Source organism: Mandrillus leucophaeus, unplaced genomic scaffold (assembly GCF_000951045.1).
Source record: "Mandrillus leucophaeus isolate KB7577 unplaced genomic scaffold, Mleu.le_1.0 Scaffold665, whole genome shotgun sequence".
NCBI classification, from domain to species: Eukaryota; Metazoa; Chordata; class Mammalia; order Primates; family Cercopithecidae; genus Mandrillus; species Mandrillus leucophaeus.
The window spans coordinates 489,002-511,871 of NW_012107197.1; the positions used below are offsets into that span (position 1 = coordinate 489,002).

Sequence of the window (22,870 nt, forward strand, 5' to 3'; positions counted from 1 at the left end):
CACGTTCACGTCCATTTTCACCCTATACAGGTTATAGCTGTAAAGACCGGTCACAGGCTCAGATGGGAATGCAGCAATGATTATAACACCAAGCTTGGTGCCTGAGCCTTTCAGGACTGTAGTTTCACAGGCACAGGTGATGAGGCAGCTGCTGACCCTCATCTGGTTTGGCACCACGGTGGGAGCTGATGGCCTCCCCAGCACTGACACAGTCTGGAGAGCAAAGCAACCTGAGCTCTCATTGGCTGAGTCCCTGGGGGATCCTGTCTCTTGCCTTGTCTAACCAAAACTTATTTATTAAAAACCACTTAATTTGGCCGGGGGCAGTGACTCATGCCTGTAATCCCAACACTTTGGGAGACCGAGGCAGGTGGATCACGAGGTCAGGAGTTCCAGACCAGCCTGACCAACATAGTGAAACCTCTTCTCTACTAAAAATACAGAAAAATTAGCTGGGCATGGTGGCGCGTGCCTGTAAGCTACTCAGGAGGCTGAGGCAGGAGAATCACCTGAACCTGGGAGGCGGAGGTGTGCAGTGAGCCAAGATTGCGCCACTGCACTCCAGCCTGGGTGACAGAGCGAGAATCCATCTCAAAAAAACAAACAAACAAACAAACAAAAAAACACTTAATTTGACTCTCATCCTATTAATGTTTGAGATTAGTGCTGAGAATTCCATGTGTGTTCCAAGCATTTTTTAAAAATCAACTTGATTGAAGTATAACTTATATAAAATAAAATACACCAATTTTATGTATTCTATGTTTATGAATGTACAGTTCGATGAGTTTTGACAAATACATGCATCTGTGTAAACATCACCCCAAATAAGATAGGAGAATCACCCCAGAAATTTCTTTATGCTCCATCCCAGTCATCTGCCCCCTCCCAGTCTGCCCTCCAGGCAGACTCTGGTCTCCTCTCTGCCACTCTAGATTAAATGTCTTTTCTTTCTTTCTTTTTTTTTTTTTTTTTAATAGAGACAGGGTCGTCTTGAATTCCTGGGCTCAAGCAGTCCTCCCACCTTGACCTCCTAAAGTGCTAGGATTCCGGACATGAACCACTGAGCCCAGCCAGATGTGTCTTTTGAGAGTTCATATACGGTGCATGGAAGCATGTTTTGTGCCCAGCTGCTTTTGCTCAGCATAGATTCTCAAGATTCATTCAAGTTGTTCATACATTGTCTATTCTTTTTATTATGGAGTAGTATTTCATTGTATGGCTATACCACAATGTGTTTAATCTCTTCACCTGTTTACAGACATGTGGGTTGTTTTAGTTTTGGGGGTAATAAAAATAAAACTGGGCCAGGAACATGGTCTGTAGCTCATGCTACGTTGTAATCCGAATGGTTTGGGAAGCCAAGGTGGGAGGATCGCTTGAGCTCAGGCATTCAAGATCAACCTGGGCAACATAGAGAGACCTTATCTCTATCAAAAATAAAAAAAAAAATTAGTTGGGCATGGTGGCACACACCTGTAGTCCCACTACTCAGGAGGCTGAGGCAGAGGGATTGCTTGTGCCTAGGAGATCGTGGCTGCAGTGAGCTATGATCACATCACTGCACACTCCAGCCTGAGGAACACCCTGTCTCCAAAAAATAAAAATTAAAAAACTGCTGTGAGCATTTATGTACAAGTGTTTGTATGGATAAAGCATTTTACTTTTCTTGGGCAAACACCTAGGAGTAGAATTCTTGAATCTTATGTTGTATGTATATCTTTACCTCTATAAGAAACTGCCAAACAGCTTTCCTAAGTTGTTTTGCCACTTTGTGCTCCTACTGGCAGTGAATGCGACATCTCCTTGCTCTGCATCCTCACCGACATTTCATATTGCCAGTCCTTGTTATTTTAGCCATTCTAGTGCAGGCCAAGTACATTTTGCATTTTCCTTTGATTATTGATGTTGAGCCCCCTTTTAGGTGCTTACTGGCCTGAAGATTGGCCTGTCCTTGTTACAAAGGAAGTATCTGTTCAGATCTTTTGCCCTCTTCTAGTCCTACTCTGCTGAAAGTGTGTGTGTGTGTTTTAAATCAGTTGGGTGTTGAATTTTGTCAAGAGTTTTTTCTGCATTTATTAAAGTGATCAAATGATTTTCCTTTAATATGGTAAGTTACATGGCATGGATTGATTTTTTAAAAATTCTTATTATGTATACATAGCATATAATTTAATCACTTTTAAATGTTACAATTCAGTGGCATTAAGTACATTCACTTTTTTTTTTTTTTGAGATGGAGTCTCACTCTGTCAACCAGCTGGAGTGCAGTGGCGTGATCTCGGCTCGCTGCAACCTCTGCCTCCTGGGTTCAAGCAATTCTTGTACCTCAGCCTCCCGAGTAGCTGGAATTACAGGCACCTGCCACCATGCCTAGCTAATATTTGTATTTTTAGTGGAGATGGGATTTCGCCACAGGCTGATCTCAAACTCCTGACCTGAGGTGATCTGCCCGCCTCGGCCTCCCAAAGTACATTCCCAATGTACTCCCAAAGTACATTCATATTTTTGTGCAGCCATCACCACCATTCATCGTCAAAACTCTTCGTCTTGCGAAACTAAAACTCTGTACCCACTAAACTGTAACTTCCAATTCCCCCTCCACCAACCCCTGGCAGCCGCCGTTCTACTCTCTGTCTCTATGGATTTGACCTCTGTAAGTATATCCTTAAAGTGGAATCAGACAGTATTTATTTTTTTCTGACTTCGCCTAATTTCCCCAAGGTTCATAACTTTAGCAGGTAATATTTCATGGTATGGCTAGACCACATGGGTTGATTTTTGAATGTTATTCCAATTTTGCATTTCTGAAATATACTTGATCGTGATATATTATCTTTTTTTATATATATTGCTGGATTCTATTTGCTAATATTTTTATTGTTTTTTTGTTTTTTGTTTTTTTTTGAGACGGAGTCTCGCTCTGTGGCCCAGGCTGGAGTGCAGTGGCCGGATCTCAGCTCACTGCAGCCTCCGCCTCCTGGGTTTACGCCATTCTCCTGCTTCAGCCTCCCGAGTAGCTGGGACTACAGGTGCCCGCCACCTCGCCCGGCTAGTTTTTTGTATTTTTTTTTAGTAGAGACGGGGTTTCACCGTGTTAGCCAGGATGGTCTCGATCTCCTGACCTCGTGATCCACCCGTCTCGGCCTCCCAAAGTGCTGGGATTACAGGCTTGAGCCACCGCGCCCAGCCTGCTAATATTTTTATTAAGGAATTTTGTATCTTTGTTCATGGAAGAATATTGTCTATAGCTTTCTTTTTTTTGTAGTGCCTTTCTCTAGTTTCAGTGTCAGGATAATGTTTGACCCATTAAATGAGTTGAGAAATATTTTTTCTCTGTTTTCTGAATTTCCATATGATTGATACTGTTTCTTCCCTTGATAGTTGATAGATTTAACTGAGGAATCTGTGTGGGTCTGGAGTTTTCTTCATGGGAAGATTTTTAATAACAAATTCACTTTTAGCAAAACAGATGTAAAGCTTTCTAGATTTTTATTTCTTCTTATGTCAGTTATATAATTTATATCTTTCAAAGACATCTACTTCATCTAGCTGTCGAAGAGATCGGTTCATAGTATTCTCTTCTAATACCTCTAGAATCTGAATGATGTCTCATCATTCATTCCTGGTACTGATAAATTATCTTCACTCTTTTTCCTTTTCTGATCAGTCTAACTAGCGACTTCTCAGTTTTGTTGATTTTTATTTCCATAACCTGATCTTGGTTTTGGTGATTTTTCTATATTTATCTGTCTTTATATTGTTGATTTTTCTATATTTATATTTTCATTGATTTACACGCATTGCCTCCTTGTATTTACCTTGGATTTAATTTGCTCTTCTTTTTCTTCTTTTAATGGAAGCTTAGATATTTGATATTTAAGTCTTTTTTCTTTTCTTATATAGGCTTTTAAAAACTATAAATTTCCCTCTGAGCGTGGTTTTAGCTACATCCCACATGTTTTAATATATTTTTATCATTCAGCCCAAGGTATTCTCTAATTTCCCTTGTGATTTCTTCTTTGACCCATGAGTTGTTTAAAAGTGTGTTTAATTTCTGAATATGTGGGGGCTCTTTATATTTTTGTTATTGATTTTTAACTTCAGTTGCGGTCAGAGAACATACTCTGCATGATTTTGAAACTTGTTTTAAGACCCAGCTTATGGTCTGTCTTGGTGAATGTTCCAAGTGCACATGAAAAGGATGTACCTTCTACTGTTTTAGGATATAGAATATATATGTCATTGGGTTAACTCTGTTCAAGTCTTCTTTCTGTCTACTTGTTCTATCAATTACTGAGAGAGGCGTGGTATTGACTATTTTTTAGGAGCATACACATTTAGGATTGTTATATCTTCTGGATGAACTCATCCTTCTAAGCTTTTTTGAAAAATAAGAATTCTTATGACCTTCCTTGCTTATAAATGATGAGTTTTATTCACCCCTGAAGTTGTCCCCTTTCTCTGCGCAGAGGAGTTTCTTTGGGGTGGCATGCTATGGGAGAGAAACAGGTAGGAGGACTCAGAGAGGCAGTGGTAGCATTAATGAGCAGAGGGGTCAAGTTGATTCACTTTATTTCTCCTCTGATGTACAATATAAAAGAATTTCTGCCAGAATTTGAAAGACTGCCGTAAGATTTCTCAGCCGCAGGAGATCACAGCTGAGTCTAGTTTATGGTTTGATGAGGCCACCTGTAGAGGGCACCCTCTCGAAGTTTGTTCAGGGCGTTGCAAGCATCATCTACCTGTCTCAGGTGGAATCCTAGATTTGGCTGCACTGACGGAAGTATGTTCTGGCGTGGTTTTTAACTGCTTTGAAAGGGGCAAAAGACACTTTGGAGCCACTGAGCGTGCATGCTGCTGGCTGTGGGAAAGACATTTTCTATCAAGGAGGCCCTTCTCCTGTGCTCATATCACACTTTCCCAGACACACATCCCAATGTGGTCAGCTCCCAGCTGATTGATCGCTGGCAGCCCTTGCTTAGTGGTGCTGCTTACCTAAACACCCTGGCCACTCCTAGGGTGCTTGTCCATTTCTCCTCCTTCAATATATCCAAATATATGCATAAAAACTTTTTTTAAAAGATATAAAGGCTGGGCACGGTGGCTCACGCCTGTAAACCCAGCACTTTGGGAGACTGAGGCGGGCGGATCACCTGAGGTCAGGAGTTTGAGACCAGCCTGGCCAACATGGCGAAACCCTGTCAAAAATTAACCAGGTGTGGTGGTAGGGGCCTGTAATCCTAGCTACCCAGGAGGCTGAGGCACAAGAATCGCTTGAACCTGGGAGGCAGAGGTTGCAGTGAGCCGAGATCATGCCACTGGCACTGTAGCCTGGGTGACAGAGAGATACTCCATCTCAAAAAAAAAAAAAAGATATAAAAGTGAAGATTTATTTAGAGTGGGGAGAAAAAAACCCCACAATTTACGAACAAGGCAAAACCTTTTTGGAATGAAGCTGTGTAATTACCTGCCTTACTGTAAGATAGTGCTTCTAAACTCAGTCATTTGCAAACCAACTGTAGGATTTTTGCCAAAAACCTTTGGTCAGCTGTTCTATTATTCGTATCGTATTTTAAATATTATTAAATAATATAATTTTAATTATAATTTGTATAATATTTGTATAATTTTTTAAAGCCTAGCCTCTATGGTACCATGACTGAGCAATGATATCTATGAAATCACAGGTTTTATTTGCTAGTTGTATATTGTTCTCTATATACAGATATTGAAATGAAAAATGTTCATCCATATATCACCTAAAACCACTTTTATATGTATGACATTTTGGAAACTGTTAGTTTGTGCAAATTCACACCTGCAAATATGAATTTGACAGTAAACTTAAAGGGAATAGCAAACTTTGGAGTGGCCTCAGAAGGACTACTTTGTGGCTGCAGTTTGGAGGTGCCAGGGCACTTTAAGAAGGAAGGGGAAGGCCAGGCGCGTTGGCTCACACCTGTAATCCCAGCACTTTGGGAGGCCGAGGCGGGCAGATCACGAGGTCAGGAGATCGAGACCATCCTGGCTAACACGGTGAAACCCCGTCTCCACTAAAAATACAAAAAAATTAGCTGGGCATGGTGGCGGGCACCTATAGTCCCAGCTACTCAGGAGGCTGAGACAGGAGAATAGTGTGAACCCGGGAGGCAGATCTTGCAGTGAACCGAGATCGTGCCACTGCACTCCAGCCTGGGTGACAGAGCGAGGCTCCATTTCAAAAAAAAAAAAAAAGAAGAGGAAATAAGAAAGGCAGCAGAAAACCAGACTGGGGTACCTGTTTCTCAGGGAGGCAAATCCTTCCATTATCCTGTTTGGATGTGTTAAATTTCTAAACTAGCCACATCCACAGTTAAAATACTCCAGGGGGAAAAAATTATTAAATGAATGTTGTTCAGTTAAGCAGAGTGCATGTAAATTTTGTTTCATTACTAATCTAGAATATTTATATCACTGTTACCTTCAGTTGGTTTAAATAGTCTTCAATTTGTCGTGTTTCTTACTCTAGCAGGGTTGGTTTTAATGTCATGTGTTTTATTTAGGAAGGACTTTTTGTTCTGAGAAGAAATTTGTCCAAGGGAACGATTTCCAGATTGAGGAGACTTTAATAAAGAGACTGTTTCCAAAGGTGTGGGCAGGGTATAGGGAACCCATGAGGGACTAGGGCAGCACCTGGGCTAGTGCCCATGGGTGGAGCTGTTACTATCCTTCCCCCAGGGGTAAGAGGAGGGCATAGTTACTGGAGCCCAGAGTGAGAGAGAGAGCTGTGTGGAGAGGGATCCTGACAGAGCTATGATGAGGGATGCAGCCAGTTCCTGGGGACTTTGCAGGCAGGATAAATACCCTGACCTCGTTGCTTTTCCACCTTCCACATCTCCCTTTGGCCAAACTCAGCCAGAGGGCAAAGGAGCCCATGGAGGCAGTCCACGTGGGTCAGCTTTTTGGGGCACAGACCACTGCGGAGAGGGTGGGTCTGGAGAGGGTGAAGGCTCTGGTCATTTCCCACCCAGTGCTCTTTACATAAGGTAGTGGGGCAGGGGGTGAAGAAACAGTGAACATGAAACAGCTGCTGCTGCCCCGCTGCCACCAGTAACAAGGTCTGTGATGTCATTGGTCATGGGTGACTTCTGCTTCCCCCCAGTCCATGTCTCTTTGCTGCTGGTGCCTCTGCTGAATAGTGGAATGAACCAGACCTTTCGTGCTGTGGGATTGGAGTCATTGGTGTTTTGCTGTTACTGAGTTGTCACAGCTGGCCCTCAAGGACAAGGACCCTTGGCCTCGTGCTTCTCCTGCCCTCTGAGTCTCCAGCCAGTGCCTAGTATTGGTCAGAACACAGCTGGAAGCCAGAGAGCAAAAAGGCTTGTTGTTGTAATCTGTGTGTAGGCCAGCCTCCTGGGGCACAGTGCGGGATGGCAGAGGGACAAACGAAAGCTCTCCAGCATAGTCCCTATTCTAGAAGCCAGATCCATTTATTCCAGCACGCTTCCTGACTAGGTCGTTTCAGGATCATGCCAAGTATGGACAGTCTGTCCACTCTCTCATTGGCCTTCTTAGAAAAATAATGAAAAGAACTGTGCTTAGTAACTGAAAGGCATTGATGTAGTAAAACGAACCAGAAACCTGAAAAAGCATCCCTACTTTTAAAGCTCATGCTTCGAGGTGTTTTCATGGCTGCAATGAACTTTTTGAGGCTTTGTATTTCTGTAGATGCAAACAGAAGCTCCTAACCTTTCGTGCAGAAGAAGACAGTGTTTGTACACATAAAAGGAACAGCTAATACCATTATTTGTCTATTTTGTGTTAAGTGTTTTATGTACTGTGTTCACTCCTTTACTGCTCATAATGATTATGTGAATAGGATTGTGATGTTATCCTTATTTCACAGATAAGGATGCCAAAGCTTAGAGAGGTTAAAGTAACTTGTCCAAGATGAGGGCACTGTGAGAACTTGAACATCCAGGTCCCTGTGATTCCTAAGCCCCAGCTTCAGACTCTGTTGTGCTAAATATAGTTGTAAGGACTCCATGTGCATGATTCATTTATCAGTTGTCTATTGAGAGCCTGCTGTGTGCTGGACAGTGTGCTGGGGGCTGATGGCAGGGAGAAAGATGGCGTGTGCCTTCCCCTGTGGAGTTATCACTCTAGTGGGCAAGGTAAACATTAAACAGTCATTCCCCCAGATATGTGAGCTAGACTGTGATGTGTACTGTGAAGAACAGGGGAAGGATACCGTGATTGATGACACTTGGCTGGTGTGTATTTGAGGGCCTTGGAGAAAGCTTCTCTACTGAAGGTTCCGTTCAGCAGACACCTGAAGGCAATTCACTTAAGAGGTTGGGGGATGAGTCCTGAGGTGGGAAAAATTCCTGGAGCTCCAGCCAAGGCACCTCACCCAGGAAGGTCTGTTTTTGTTTGAGTTACTTTCCATTTGTCATCATCTCAGTCCCGCTTTATAACCCAGCTGCGCTACAGTGGTGCCGTCAGTAAGGGGGAGAGGAGGGGCACAACTTCACTGTGTCTATTCACTTTGTTGGGTGACATTTCATGATTCAGAAATTTTTGCTACTTGTAGGAGAAACAATTACAGAACAAAATTCTGTTTACTCTGGGATCTTTATTTCTCTTTGTGTCAGTCTACTTAAATCAGTCCCATTCACCACGTTTATTGAGTATGTATTATGTGCAGAATTACTGCAGGAATTAAAGACGTGAGCCTCAGACTCTCCCCTCAAGGAGCTGATCGTCTGATGAATGAAGATCAAACTTACTGTCAAACAAATAGCGTGTTTGTCCCAGGAGGGGTTCTGCGGTTTCCTCAGATGTGTTGACTGTTTCTGACTCTGAGTGTACATTTGCTTTAATGTATGGTGATGGCTAGAACAAGTCGTTCAGTGATTGTGTTCATTCTCTTTGGCGTTTCTTTTTGTGAAATCTACCGTGTACATTCTCAGGGACATTAAAAAAATCAAGTGGAAATGAAATAATGGTTCTAACCTGTGCGACAAACTGAGTAACTGGAAGCAGTCACCACATCCGAGCATTGCCAAGAGGTGCCACAGTGACAGTCCTCAGCCGTACCTGGGCACGGGAGGGAAAGCCATTGGAATGTGGGAAGGCAGGCATCATCTGCCCTCGCCAGCTCCTGGTTGAATGTCTGCCGCCCACAGGTTGCTTTGCTTTAACTCCATGTGAATTGTTGCATCTCAGTTCACTGCCTATCCGAGCTCCAAGCGTCATTTCCCCAGATCTGACAGAAATGGCTGATTTAATAACTGTCGTTAATTGATGTTGCTGGAAAGCTCAACGTGGGTGTTTTATTATTAGGAGTTTTTTTTTTTTTTTTCTGTCTGGTAAACATGTAAGGGCTTGCAGAGCAGGTAGATGTTGAGTGACATTAAAATTCTTTCCGAAACTTAATATGTTGCTTAAATGTTTTAGGAAAAACCAGGACCCACAAGATATCTGAGTAAATTTGTAATGCAAGAAGAACAGAAATTTAGAAATTATTAATTATATTAATATTTTTAGTTATTAATATGAAATAAAATGCAAAGCAAGTATTCACTGTTTCACTCCTCCCTGTTTCCTGCCAACTTTGCACATTAATTGAGAGTCACAAAATCAAAAACCCAGCGGGAGAACTTGAGGAAGTTTCACCTGGTTGTCCTGTTTCTCTGGAGACAAGCCTTCTGCCTTGAAGAAACTGGAAACCCCATGAAGGCAGAGACTGCCTTAGTCATCACTGCATCCCTGAGCTCACTTAGGCACTGCATGAATATTTACCAAATGACTGGGAAGAAAGAAAACCATCAATTGATTTCATTTTGTTACTACGCTGCTAAAAGATTTCTCAATTGTTTTATGAGAAGCCTGAAGAATGACAAAAATGAAACCTGCTTTTTCCAAGGAATCCTCACAGACCTGATAAAAACACTGCTGTGTGTAAGAAAGCCCTAGAATGGGGAATCCAGGGACGTGGGTTCTGGGCTCAGCTCTGCCTCTCAGCCACAGTGTCTTCCTGGACTTCTTTTTTCTGTCATTTGTAAAACAGGAGTTTTCTGCTTGCCCTGCTTACTTCCCAGAGTTGGTGGGAGATCGAGCGAGGCACAGGGTGCAAAAGTGCTTTGAAAACTGGAAACCAGTGCCTGCTCTGGCACTCGCCCTCCTCTAGCAGGAAGGCCAAGCTCGGGCTCCGGCCATCCTCCCCTCTCACAAGGCCTGCTGTGAACCAGCTGCCGTAATTGTTTTCTATCCTTAGTACTTAGTATCATTCCTAGAACACAGTTGTTGTTGAGGAGTAGGCACTCAAAAATATTTATTAATAGATACTGTAGGACTAGTAAACAATTCTTCTCTAAATCAGGCTAAATCATATGTAAGAATAATTCTATTTTATGATGATATTTGTCACGTGTTCTAGTCCATCACATATCCATGACCTCAAAGGGCAACTTGACACCCTGTAGCAGGAAGAAGGTGGGCAGGTTGGTTCATACGTTTCAGTGTGTGCTGGGCCCTTGCGTGTTGCTTTCGACTTCCGGAAATGGAGGGGTCGCTTTTGTTTGCCTGCCTGGGTGATTCTCTTACATTTCTTCAGGTAATATATTCACGCGGCTCAGAATTCAAGAGCTACTAAGGAGAAGACAGGATCAAGCTCCCCACCTACTGCTGCTTGGTCACCATTTCCCTCCCAGGAAGCAGCTCTTCCTTATCTTGCCAGCTCTGCCTGCCTAAGTGTTGAGTTGCCATAAAGAGATCTTGAAGTTTTTGAGTGTCTTTCATTGGAAGAGAACAACACAGTAGGTTAAGTAGCCAGTTGTGTTGGGATGAGAAGGGTGTGTAGTGAGATCTAAGCTAATGTGCTTGTTTCTGCCTGCAGTACATCTAGTCTTGCTTTTAGTTGTACAGTTTTGTTTTTTGTTTGTTTGGTTGTTGTTATTTTTTGGGTTTGTTTTTTTTTTTTTTTGAAACGGAGTCTCTATCGCCCAGGCTGGAGTGCAGTGGTGTGATCTTGGCTCACTGCAACCTCCGCCTCCTGGGTTCAAGCAATTCTCGTGCCTCAGCCTCCTGAGTAGTTGAGATTACAGGCACATGCCACCATGTCCTGCTAATTTTTATGTATTTTTAGTAGAGACGGGGTCTCACGATATTGGCCATGTTGGTCTCAAACTCCTGACCTCAAGTGATCCTCCTGCCTTTGCCTCCCAAAGTGCTGGGATTACAGGCGTGAACCATTGCGCCCGGCCTGGTTGCACAGTTTAGAAAGTATTTTTGATTTTCTTGAGCAAATAATCAGAAATTTTTCACAGCCATGATATAAACATTTTATAAATCTGAGAAGTAAGCAAATTGGACTAAGCTTCCAATCTCTTTCTCCAGCATCTCGAGATCGATAGTCGTAGTTTCAGTCAATCTCATCTCCTGAAGTAATTAAACAAGCCCCCGTCTGTTTCCACCCACTGCCAAAGGCGTCTCAGTCTCATCACTGCGGACAGGTATGGAGGGAAATCTTAAATCATTTTCAGATCGTGCAAATGATTCCCTTCTTGGTATCTACTGGGCATTACCCTTTTCCCCAAAAGGTGGTCTATTAATATATGCATTCCTAACTTTTAGATTTTGTACGGGTGGAGAAAATGAACAGCATGTATTTTACACATTGTGTGGGGTAAGTGCTATTTAAATCCAGCTCGAGCTGCTAAGCATCACACTAATATGGGATCACTGGCTAGGGCCCAGATTTGTTGTGTGTGTTTTTTTTTTTTTTTCCTTTTGAGGAGGGGGTCAGTCTTTAGAGAACTAAGCCATCTGTCCAGTAAATTATTTTAAGGTTTTAATAACAAATACTTTGCAATGTATTTGAATGTGTGGAGTAAAAAATTAATGTTTTGCAAAGGCGATATCTTTAGAAATGTCTTCCACATTCTGTTTTGTTATCATTTTGGTATTGTAATCCCAATTTGGTAGCATGCATCTTTATACTAATGTTTTGCAGAATTAATTAGTTCATTAAAAGCAACATTTTAAAATTGGCATGTCAATAACAGTGTGCTTCTTTAGAAGGTTTTGCTTCTAAGAGGCACTGAGCTTCTACTAAAACAGATGCAGGGATTCTGTAGCTGCATATTAAGCTGGAAGACTATAAAGGATATCTGCGGCTTTCTTTGAGGTTGGTTTTGTGGAGTTCTCTGGTTGCTGTTGTTGGTGACTTTTGATGGCTAAGTAATGAACCCCTGACACCTCACATCTTCCTCTGCTAAAGAGAACTTTGCATTGTAGTTGTTTTATAATGGCCTAATTTGGGTCTATGTGGCTTACTTTTAATGTACAGTCTAGTCATTCAGGAAATATTTAAGGCATGCTTAGTGGGTGCTAGGCACTGTGGCAAGATGCTGGGATTCAGCATCAAAGAAGACAGTCATAGGTTCCCATAGAATTCTGTAGGGGAGTTAGGTGTTAAATAGTCACTCAAAAAATTATTTAATGACAAAGGGGACAGGAGCACAAAGCAAATTGAAAAGTATCATAAGAGATAAAATGGGATACACTGACTGATGGGGTGCCAAGGGAAGTGTGAGACGGTACTTCCCTGAGGAAGCATCATTTAAGATGAAACTCAAAGACGGAAGCATGAGTAGGAATGACCCAGGCACGGGGGTGAGAATACTTGTGAGAAGAATCTTCCAGAAAGAGTGTGCACGGTATCTAAGATAGAGTGAGCCTGCTCAGGGACGTGGAGGAAGCCTAGATGAGGCTGTAACAGTCACTGCAGCTGGAGCGAAGGGTCCCCTTGGCCCTCCTAGGACTTGAGATTTTAATTCACCACTGAGCTGTGCCTTAACAGTGATATAAAAAGTAGGAAGCCCTTTGCTTATACAAACAAGGACATGGGTGTGAAGCATGAGAAATGTGGCTTTAGAGGGCAAAAGTGGTTACCCCAATCAGATGACCTCTAAAGTCATGGAGGTAGGTCTTTGATTTTGTTGGAAGGATGAGTAACAGTCAGAGGCAGGTGTTTAAAAACAAACACGAAAGATACGTGTTGGCAAGAACGTGGAGAAAAGGGAGCCCTCGCACAGTGTTGATGGAACTGTAAATTAGTACAGCCATTATGGAAAATAGTATGGCGGTTCCTCAAAGTGTTAAAACTAGAACTACCATATGACCCAGCAATTCCGCTCCTGGGTATATGTCCATAGGAATGAAGTCCGTGTGTCAAAGAGACATCCACATCTCTATGTTCATTGCAATATTGTTCACAATAGCCAAGATGTGGAATCAACCTAACTGCCTATTAGTGGATGAATGAGTAGAGAAAATGTGTTGTATATACACAGTGGAATACCATTCAGCCTGAAAAAGAAGGAAATCTTGTCGTTTACAATAACATGGATGAACCTAGAGGACATTGTGTTAAATGAAATAAGCCCGGGACAGAAAGACAAATATTACATGATCTCTCTTTTTTTTTTTTAAGAGGTAGGGTTTTATTTGTCACCCAGATTGGAATGCAGTGGCACAGTCACCGCTCACTGCCCCCTTGAACTCCTGGGCTCAGGCGATCCTCCCATCTCAGCTTCCCAAGTAGCTGGGACTATAGGCACATACCACCACACCCAGCTATTTTTTATTTTTATCTTTTTTAGAGACAGGATCTTGCTATGTTGCCCAGGCTGATCTCGAACTCCTGAGCTCAAGCCATCTTCCTGCCTTGGCCTCCCAGTGTTGGGATTGTAGGCATAAGCCACCGCACCTGGCCACGATCTCGCTTCTATGTGGAATCTAAAAAAGTTGAACTCATAGAAGTAGAGAGTAGAATGGTAGTTACCAAGGGCTTAGCGTGGGGGTTGAGGAGAGATACTGATCAAAAGATACAAAATTTCAATTAGGTAAGAGGAATAAATTCAAGAGATCTATTGTATAACACGGTAGCTATAGTTAATAACAATGTATTATATTCTTGAAAATTGCTAAGACAGTGGATTTTAGGTGTTCTCACCACACACATGAAAAAAATGCTAAATATATGAGGCAGTGTATGTGCTGATTAGCTTGATTTAACCATTCCACAATATATGCATATTTCAAAACAACAGGCTGTACATGATAAATATATACAATCTTTATTTGTCAATTAAAAAATAAACAAAAACTAGCCTACAGCTCTATCACAGAAACATGATTTAAAGACGATAAGAATTAGTAGATTCTTTGTACCCCCTACGCCATTTCAGTTATGTTCACTTCTGGGCTGCAACAAATATATAAATGTATATATTTTTAATAAAAATAGCTTTATTGAAAAACAAAAGTTAACCATTGAGAAAAGAACAAAAAAGCAAACCAGGGACCAGTTCCAAAACAGGGCTAAAACAGGGATGCTTGTGGACTTTAAAGGTCTATGAACTGCAGAAGTTTGTAGATAAAATGTTGTACAGACATGTGTTTTAATTTTCATACTTTCTTCAAGGGATCTGTGACCCAAGAAAGACTAAGAACCAGTCAGGCGCAGTGGCTCACACCTGTAATCCCAACACTTTGGGAGGCAGAGGCAAGCGGATCACTTGAGGTCAGGAGTTGGAGACCAGCCTGGCCAACATGGTGAAACCCTGTCTCTACTAAAAATACAAAAATAAGCCGGGCGTGATGGCAGGTGCCTGTTATCCCAGCTACTTGCGAGGCTGAGGCAGGAGGGAGAATCACTTGAACGCAGAAGGCAGAGGTTGCAGTGAGCTGAGATCGTGCCACTGCATTCCAGCCTGGGTGACAGAGCGAGACTCCGTCTCAAAAAAAAAAGACTAAAAACCGCTGATGAAAGAAATCAGAAAACCCAACAGTCTTTTATAAAGTCCATTCATGGACCCCAGAAAGCCTTTAGGTTTTGGAGGAAATATTTGTGTGCCATTCTAAAGGCTAAAGTAGGATGATTGGGTGCAGATACTAGTAAGTGGATTTGAAACAATCAGACGTCAAACAATGCAAGGGGTTGCCTCATGAGGTGGTGATGGGGGATATTTATGCAGACCGCCTGTTGGAGATGCTGTTAAAACCCTAAATTGTTGGGGACAGTGGATGAGAGGACCTCTGAGGTCCTGGTGTTCTTTAGTTCTCAGACTAAGGCCATTGAAAGGAGCAAGCTGGGCTACTTGAAGAAAATTAGAAGTGAACAAAAGTATAGGGCTCTTGAAATCCATTTTAGCCATTTGAGAATGGTTGGATTGTTTCTGATGCAGTGGAGATGTTGAGGCAGTTGAGACTGAAGCTGTCCTTTAGGAAGAGATGGTTGGGTTGGGCTGGGAAAAAATGGATTGGAAACCGTTGAGAGTCTGACCGCAGCTAAGGCAAAGGACAGGGAAACAGAATGCTCTGGTTGTTTAAAAGTTCGTTTTCTATCTGAACATACTGAAGTTATGGATCATACCTTGATTTGAATCTGTAATTTCTAGAAGTTTGTGTTTCTAGCCCAGTTCTTGGACCATCAAGCCAGCTCATTGACCAAATACTTCAAGAAGGAGAACCAAGCAGCTCTCCATTTTCGAAAGGCTTCTGTAATGTAAATAGGAACAGCAGTCTTTCCAAGTTATTACCCTGTTAACAGGTTGACAGATATGTGCAAATTGTGACTCACTGCTCAATTTGGCACTAAATTAATGTCTTTCCGCGCCGCGTCTGCTCAAGTGTAAACTAGTCACCACTGCTGTGTTACTGCTTGTTTGCCTATATTCCAAAGGTAAAAATTAAAGTAATTTGATTCTGCCACAGAACAGAGTGTAACATATGGTGGAAGTGTAGGAGGGGAGCACGCTGTTCCTACCTGTCCTTAGCCCTGCTCTCAAAGTGGGGCGCCGCACTGCAGAGCCCGCTGCAGACGCTAGCAGTGCTCACTGTCTCAGGAGGCAACGCTCGGAGAGTACTGCCAGAGACCACCTCCCGTATCAACACTCCCTCTCTCAGCGAAAAAAAGAGTGTCATTTTTGTCTCCAGATTTTTAATTTGAGCCTCCAAGCTTTCCTTATTTCTGTCAAGTCACTAGTGGTTGATTTGTGTTTCGAAGGTTGGGTCTGTTTGAAAATGAAGTGTTTTGATTTTTGCCTCGTGAATTTAGACATTGTTTTCCTCAGCTAAAGATGCAGCTGACTTTCTCTCTTTCCCTTTTTGGCAAATACATAATGTCACCTGTAGAAAAAAAATTTGCATCTCCTTTGTGTTAGACATGTGAATGGAAAACAATCTCCTAAAAATGCAGTTTTGCTTCCTACAGTCTTTGAGTTTGCTGAGCTTTGTCTAAGGTCACGGGTTGGGGAAGAAACAACAAGACAAGAACAACGAAACCCACCTGGATCTCTTCACTTACCCGCGCCAACAGCAGATATTTTCCCTAGGAACTTATTTTTCTTTTGCCATTGCCTTTTCTTAGAGGTAAAAATCTCATCAATAAAGGAATCAAAAATGGCCAGGAACCTTTGTTTGCCCATTTAGAACTCTGGCCCTTACTAAAAGCAAGCAAAGTTAGGTAGTTGGCATGGAATTCTAGAAATCTACACACTGAGCTTGGTTTCTGGCTTTTTGCTTGACCCGGGATCATCACTTAACCCACCTCATTTCTTTATTTTTCTAGCCTCCTAAGGAAACTAGTTTTCCAGAATGCATCTTGATGCCTTCAAGGTGAAAGGTACAAGGGAAAGCAAATTATGATGTTACCTTTGTGCTGAAGATCTGCATATTCATCTGCTTTCTGCTGTCCAGAGCTATGATGGCTATTGATTGAGGATCAGTTCGGAAGACATCGCCTATCCTCCTCCCCATTAGCATATACTTAGCAATGACCTCCATTCACGCAGGACAGTGGATGTTTGCTTCCTGCTGAGTCGGAAGAAACTGGGTTTAAACCACACGTATAGATTTAGAAAAGAAGTATATACATGCAGGAATGTTTCCAATGACCTGGTATAAACTTTGGGCATGACGTTTTTGTCATGTGCCTTCACCATTTCAACAAACGTCAGGCAATGATGAAAAATGAGTTCGTTTCCTCTTCTCTTCACTTCTCACCCCTTTTGTAGCATTTAAGCTTAGATCCAAGGTTGTGTGTCATGATGCTATAAATCTAGAAGGAACCACGGGACATGATGTGTGGTCAGCCTGTGTCTTAGCCATCCAGGAAAGACTGTTTATTAAACCATTAAAAAATCAGCAGAGGCCGGGCACGGTGGCTCACGCCTGTAATCCCAGCACTTTGGGAGGCCGAGGCGGGCAGATCACGAGGTCAGGAGACCGAGACCATCCTGGCTAACACAGTGAAACCCCGTCTCTACTAAAAATACAAAAAATTAGCCAGGCGTGGTGGTGGACACCTGTAGTCCCAGCTACTCGGGAGACTGAGGCAGGAGAATGGCGTAAATCCGGGAGGTGGAGCTTGCAGTGAGCTGAGATTGTGCCACTGCACTGCAGCCTGGGTAACAGAGGGAGACTCCATCTCAAAAAAAAAAAAAAAAAATTCGGCAGAATGGGGCCTTGCCTTTAAGAATGCTCTCATTCTTTCTGAGCAAGTTCACTTTTTGGTGCCATATCCTCACAGTATGGTGCTTTTAAGAGATGGGAGATGCTGTTTGGTACTGAGTTCATAAAAGCCATTCATGTACTTGAAGAATATCAAAGTCTCCCTCGGCCTTCTTTTCTCCAGAAGCAAATACCCTTCAGTGCACCTCCATGCCTTCTCGCTCATCTCTGCTGTAGTCTGCTTACTGTTGTCGTTGTTTACCGCTGGGCCCTCTCTAATTTTTCCCCTTCCTTCTTCAGCTGAAAGCTTTAAAACTCGACATCACATTCTCTAAGGAAAACCTGATAGGCTTTCCTTAGAGAATAGGTAGGGTCGCTTTCTGACTTTCAGAGCTGGCATGCGATGTTCGCTTTTTAACAAATGGCGTTATGTTTTCTGCTATCTCTCATGAGCCCCAGGTTCAAACTAAAATCTTTTCATGTTGTGAACAGAGAACTAATCTCCCTCTTACCCCAAGAGAATACACCTTTTATAGGTCCCTGACTCAATGGACATGTAATTTAATTTGTCGTAGCCAATGGATATGAAATCCAATGTAAAATCCTTAATAGATAGTTTTACATGTCAGCTATTATATTATACATCCTCTTTGTGTCCAGTGTGATTGGATGGTGAACACAAATTCTTGTATGATTTTGTTCTCAAAGGACCTGAGCCAGACCCTACTCGGTGCTATGGGCTGATGTCTTCACAATGCGCTACCACTGTAGGGAAGAATTTATCCCTGTAAGAGAGGGCATTTTTACAGAATTGGCCCATGGTGTAAGTGGTAGAACTACCCAACAGGGCACTTACAATTTTTGAGTCCTTTATATGTGCCAGTTCTCATGCTCAGTCCTTAATGTCACTGACCTCAATTATTATTAAACCTTAAGAGATACAGGTTTCATCTGGGCTGTAAGAACAGAGGATTCCCTTTTGGTGGGATATCTCCAAGGAAAACATGAAGCTGAAAGCTTGCCTGATATGTTTGGAGTAAGAGTCAGGTAGAGAGTTTGGGAATAAAACTGTAACAGATACATAGAAAACTAATCAAATGAAAAGGCAAAACAGGGCTGGCTGCAGTGGCTCTCGCCTGTAATCCCAGCACTTTGGGAGACTGAGGCAGGCGAATCACTTGAGGTCAGGAGTTTGAGACCAGCCTGGCCAGCATGGTGAAACCCCATCTCTACTAAAAATACAAAAATTAGCCAGAAGTGGTGGTGGGCGCCTGTAATCCCAGCTACTTGGAAGGCTGAGGCACGAGAATCGCTTGAACCTGGGAGGCGGAGGTTGCAGTGAGCTGAGATAGCACCACTGCACTCCAGTCTGGGCAATAGAGCAGGACTCAGTCTCAAAAAAAGAAAAAAAGGAAAGGCAAAATAGAAATGCAAGAAAACAGAAAGCTGTATAAGTAAATAAATGTAGTCATGAGCTACTATGTAGCTCAGCTATTAAAAATATATGCAGAGATTTTAGAATATAATCACAGACTACTGATTTAAGTAAAAATTGTGATATAACTTGAATCAGAGCACAACCAGGAGATCAGGAATGACTTCAGGTATTTAAAAACAGAAGGAATTGGCCGGGCTTGGTGGCTCACGCTTGTAATTCCAGCACTTTGGGAGGCCGAGGCGGGCAGATCACAATGTCAGGAGATTGAGACCAGCCTGGCCAATATGGTGACACCCCATCTCTACTAAAAATACAAAAATTAGCCAGGCGTGGTGGCGTGTGCCTGTAGTCCCAGCTACTTGGGAGGCTGAAGCAGGAGAATCGTTTGAACCCGGGAGGCGGAGGTTGCAGTAAGCCGAGATCGCGCCACTGCACTCCAGCCTGGGTGACACAGCAATTGTCACACAAGTTTTGTCCAAAAAAAAAAAAGAAAAAAGAAGGAATTTAATCCCGGGAATTGGTTATTCCAGTGATTCAGAGGAGAAGCCTGATGAGGCAGTGAGACAGCCCAGAGGTGCGCAACAGCAGGACACTGCTGCCATCCTGGACTGGAAGGACAAAGGGAGGGGGCCGTGTTGTTGGAGCCCAGTGACCCAGCAGGTGACACAGCTAAATTCTGACCTCCTATGGAAGAAAATTAATAGTCGTGCCTTAAAATGAAAAATCAAGAACTAGCATTAAAAATATATTATCTGGACATACAGAGGTAAAGACAAAAAGGTTCCTAATCCTATTTGCCTTCTTAAAAATGTGTTATATTGATTTAAAATTACATTTAAAAGCAATGTCTTTCGAATACTATTAATCTGTAGTTCTTAACTGGAGTCGTAGTTCACACATGTTTATTTTTTTCCCACTTAGATATGTTGATGATGTGATCAACCGCATTGACAGGATGTTTCCTGAAATGTCCATCCACTTATCCAGACCCAATGGAACATCAGCAATGCTTCTGGTAAGATCAGCTTGACTGATTTGTAGGGATGTTGGGGAAAAAAAATGGACTTCTCAGTTAACTCTCTGGTCCTGTGTTGTAGGATCTATAGAATGGGGATTAAATTCCAATTTGATGGTGAATAACATATTTCCTTTACTGGCATTCTGTAGGTTAATAATTCTGCACATTGAAACCTTGCTTTTGAACAAAATTGCAGATCCCATGTAAGAATTAACCAGAGAGGAAAGACACTGTAAGACCATTTTACCTTAAGTCACTTCATGCAACCTCCCAATGTTTTGGTGAATCTGTTTTCTATCTTCCCCAAAGAAGTATAGTAGACAATAGTGATGCTCAACTGTTGGATCCTGCTAAAGAAAACGCTCTCTTAATACAAAACCAGAATATTATGTATTTGAAGAGAGTGTTCTGAGGCTTGTGACTGATGACTTCTGGTTTTGCCGTTTCTGATTATGGTTTGCGCTGAACACATCACCTCATAATCTCCTGGTGGATGTTTGTATTTGCATGAATTCACCAAAGACAGGTGTGTTTTGGAAATACAGTGGGATAGAAATGCCAGATTATATTATTAATTAGGAAGTCATAGAGACCTCAATGATGAGAAGCTTTTCTAGTGGTCTGTATAATAACACTTGTATGTGCTTGAAGAATACTTCCCTGAACACAGATTTTTGAGGAACTACCACATTTTATAAAAAAGCAGAGTTTATTGAATAAGAATGATGGTTTCAATGGGTGTCAGGGAGGTAAGGTTCAGGACTGGGTATTTTTTCCATCTATTCTGCTGTTGCTGCTTTGGAGCCTAGTGCGAACTCCCTATATTTTAGCATTTTACTTGTGTGAAATCTTATAAATAGCCAGTCACCCAGGATGAGTTACTATTTACTCCAGCCCATTCATCTTAGGGGAACATTGTATGTGCATGTGTGTTTTGGTCTTAAGACAGGAAAAGATCTGGGCTTGTTAAATGTTTGTTACTTCATTTGTGGGGAAAAAAAATTAGTGACATCCACCTGGATAACATGCTACTTAAAAAATTTCTTTCAGTTAAAACATAAAGAAAAGGAGATAATGCTATGGTTTTTTTTTTCATAGAAAAGGGAAACAGTTTTCTTCACATAGAATGTATCTGTCTACAGAACACAAAATATCTTCTGCTTCCAGAGGTTGCAGTGAGCTGAGATCATGCCATTTTACTCCAGCCTAGGCAAAAGAGCGAGACTCTGTCTCCAAAAAAAAAAAGTCTCTCTCAGTTAAATGTACAAATTGCCCAGATTTTAAGATACCCCAGACCCAGCAGTTGAAACATAAATCCTACTCTCAGCATACCTGACAGGGTCCCAAAGAGTTAATGAAGATAGAAATGAATGAATGCATCCTCAGTGAAATTGGTTTGTTCAAATTATTTCTGGGTCATTGAGCTCCCATTTCATGATGAGGGTGGGATTTGGCATTGAAGGGAATGAACAGAGGGAACAAGATTCCAGGCAAACAGGCTACACAGATGAGTTGCTTCCACCTGAGAAGGCAGGCATGTATTTCACAGTGACGGTCGACCTCGCCTGCTTTCCCATGGAGCTTCTGTCCTAATAGACTGATGAGAGAGTTTAGGGACTCAATTCAAGGCAAGAATCACGTTTCACATCCCCGGTTTATTTACTACCACCAACACCCATCCACCCCCGCTAATTCAGACATGTGCATCTAGGTGCCTACTTGTTATCTTTCTTCAGCGACACAGGAACTCACAGAAGCTGGTGCTTACTTACAGCAACAGTGGTAGGTGATCTGATTCAGAATCAGATTGCCACGGGGTTAATCGTACTTTTAACATAATGCCTGCGTTTGGCGTTTACTATTAGAAGTTGGAATTTTATGAGATGGCAAATCTCTAGGCTATTCACTCCTCCCACATCCATCATGAGGTGGGTGACGGGAATTCCTACCTGGAGGGGGAGCAGGACCAACAGATGCCACCTCCCCCACTACCTACTGCTAGTCACCTGTTCCCTGGACTTCACTGGTAAAGTTTTGGGGCCTAGACTGTAGGCAGGAGGTGTAGGCAAGAGTTGAAAGTGTTTTCTGGAGATGAACCTGGAATAAATTGAATTAACCGGGAATGCAGTGTATTCCGGAAGGCGCTGGGGGCAAGTGAGACTGATGGGGAAAGACCAGTTAGGAGACCTTTGAAGCAGGGTGCACTTGAGCAGTCTCAGCCGACGCCTTCCTTTACCTCCCTTGGCGAATGTCCGAACTGCGCCTGTGCTTTTGACATAAAATGGCATTTCCTCCGGAATTGGCTGGGCTTCCTTGAATGCGGTCAACAGCAACTGATTGACTCACATAAGGAAAGAGTTGGTTTGGGTTTTGCTGTTTGATGGTGCCAGGTGCATGAGACTCAGTGATGAAACTGACCTGCCAGGCAGGACAAAAACCAGAGTAGCTCCAGGCATGTCAGGAACAAGATCAGGACAATGTTTTCTAGGGGGCCCCATGGCCCAAATGATTCCATACAAACTGCCTTCCATCCCTGTGCATATAGTCTGGGAAGAACACTCCTGCTGGCCTAGCCTGCCGTTGCTCTTTGCCCTGAGCCCCGAGGATGGGGAAGTCAGGCTTGGCAGCCCCACAGAACTGCAAGGAGTGGAGGGGAAGTAATTCCCTAGAGGAACCAGCCGTCTGTATGACACAGTGAACGTCTGTGTGGACAGAGGCTTGTGGCTTACGCAGCACTTGTCTCATCTGATCCCCACTGTGGCCCTCGAGGTAGGGTAGCACCAACTGTGCTCATTTGACAAGTAGGAACTGGAGGAAGTTGTTTCCTGGGCTTATGCAGTCAGAACACCTATCCCTATCTCCCCAAGCCTCCAGGATGCTATCCCTATCCTTCTCTTGTCTCTGAGGACAGT

General features: G+C 42.7%; 1 protein-coding gene across 3 annotated transcripts in view; it reads left to right on the top strand.

The window, feature by feature from the left end:
• Positions 1 to 22,870, top strand: part of MED27 (mediator complex subunit 27) — a 221,732-nt gene that overhangs the window by 121,917 nt on the left and 76,945 nt on the right. For all 3 annotated transcript variants that reach the window (XM_012001586.1, XM_012001585.1, XM_012001587.1), the window contains exon 4: positions 19,862 to 19,955. In XM_012001586.1, coding sequence (XP_011856976.1) covers positions 19,862 to 19,955 — 94 coding nt within the window. The remainder of the gene's footprint in view (positions 1 to 19,861; positions 19,956 to 22,870) is intronic.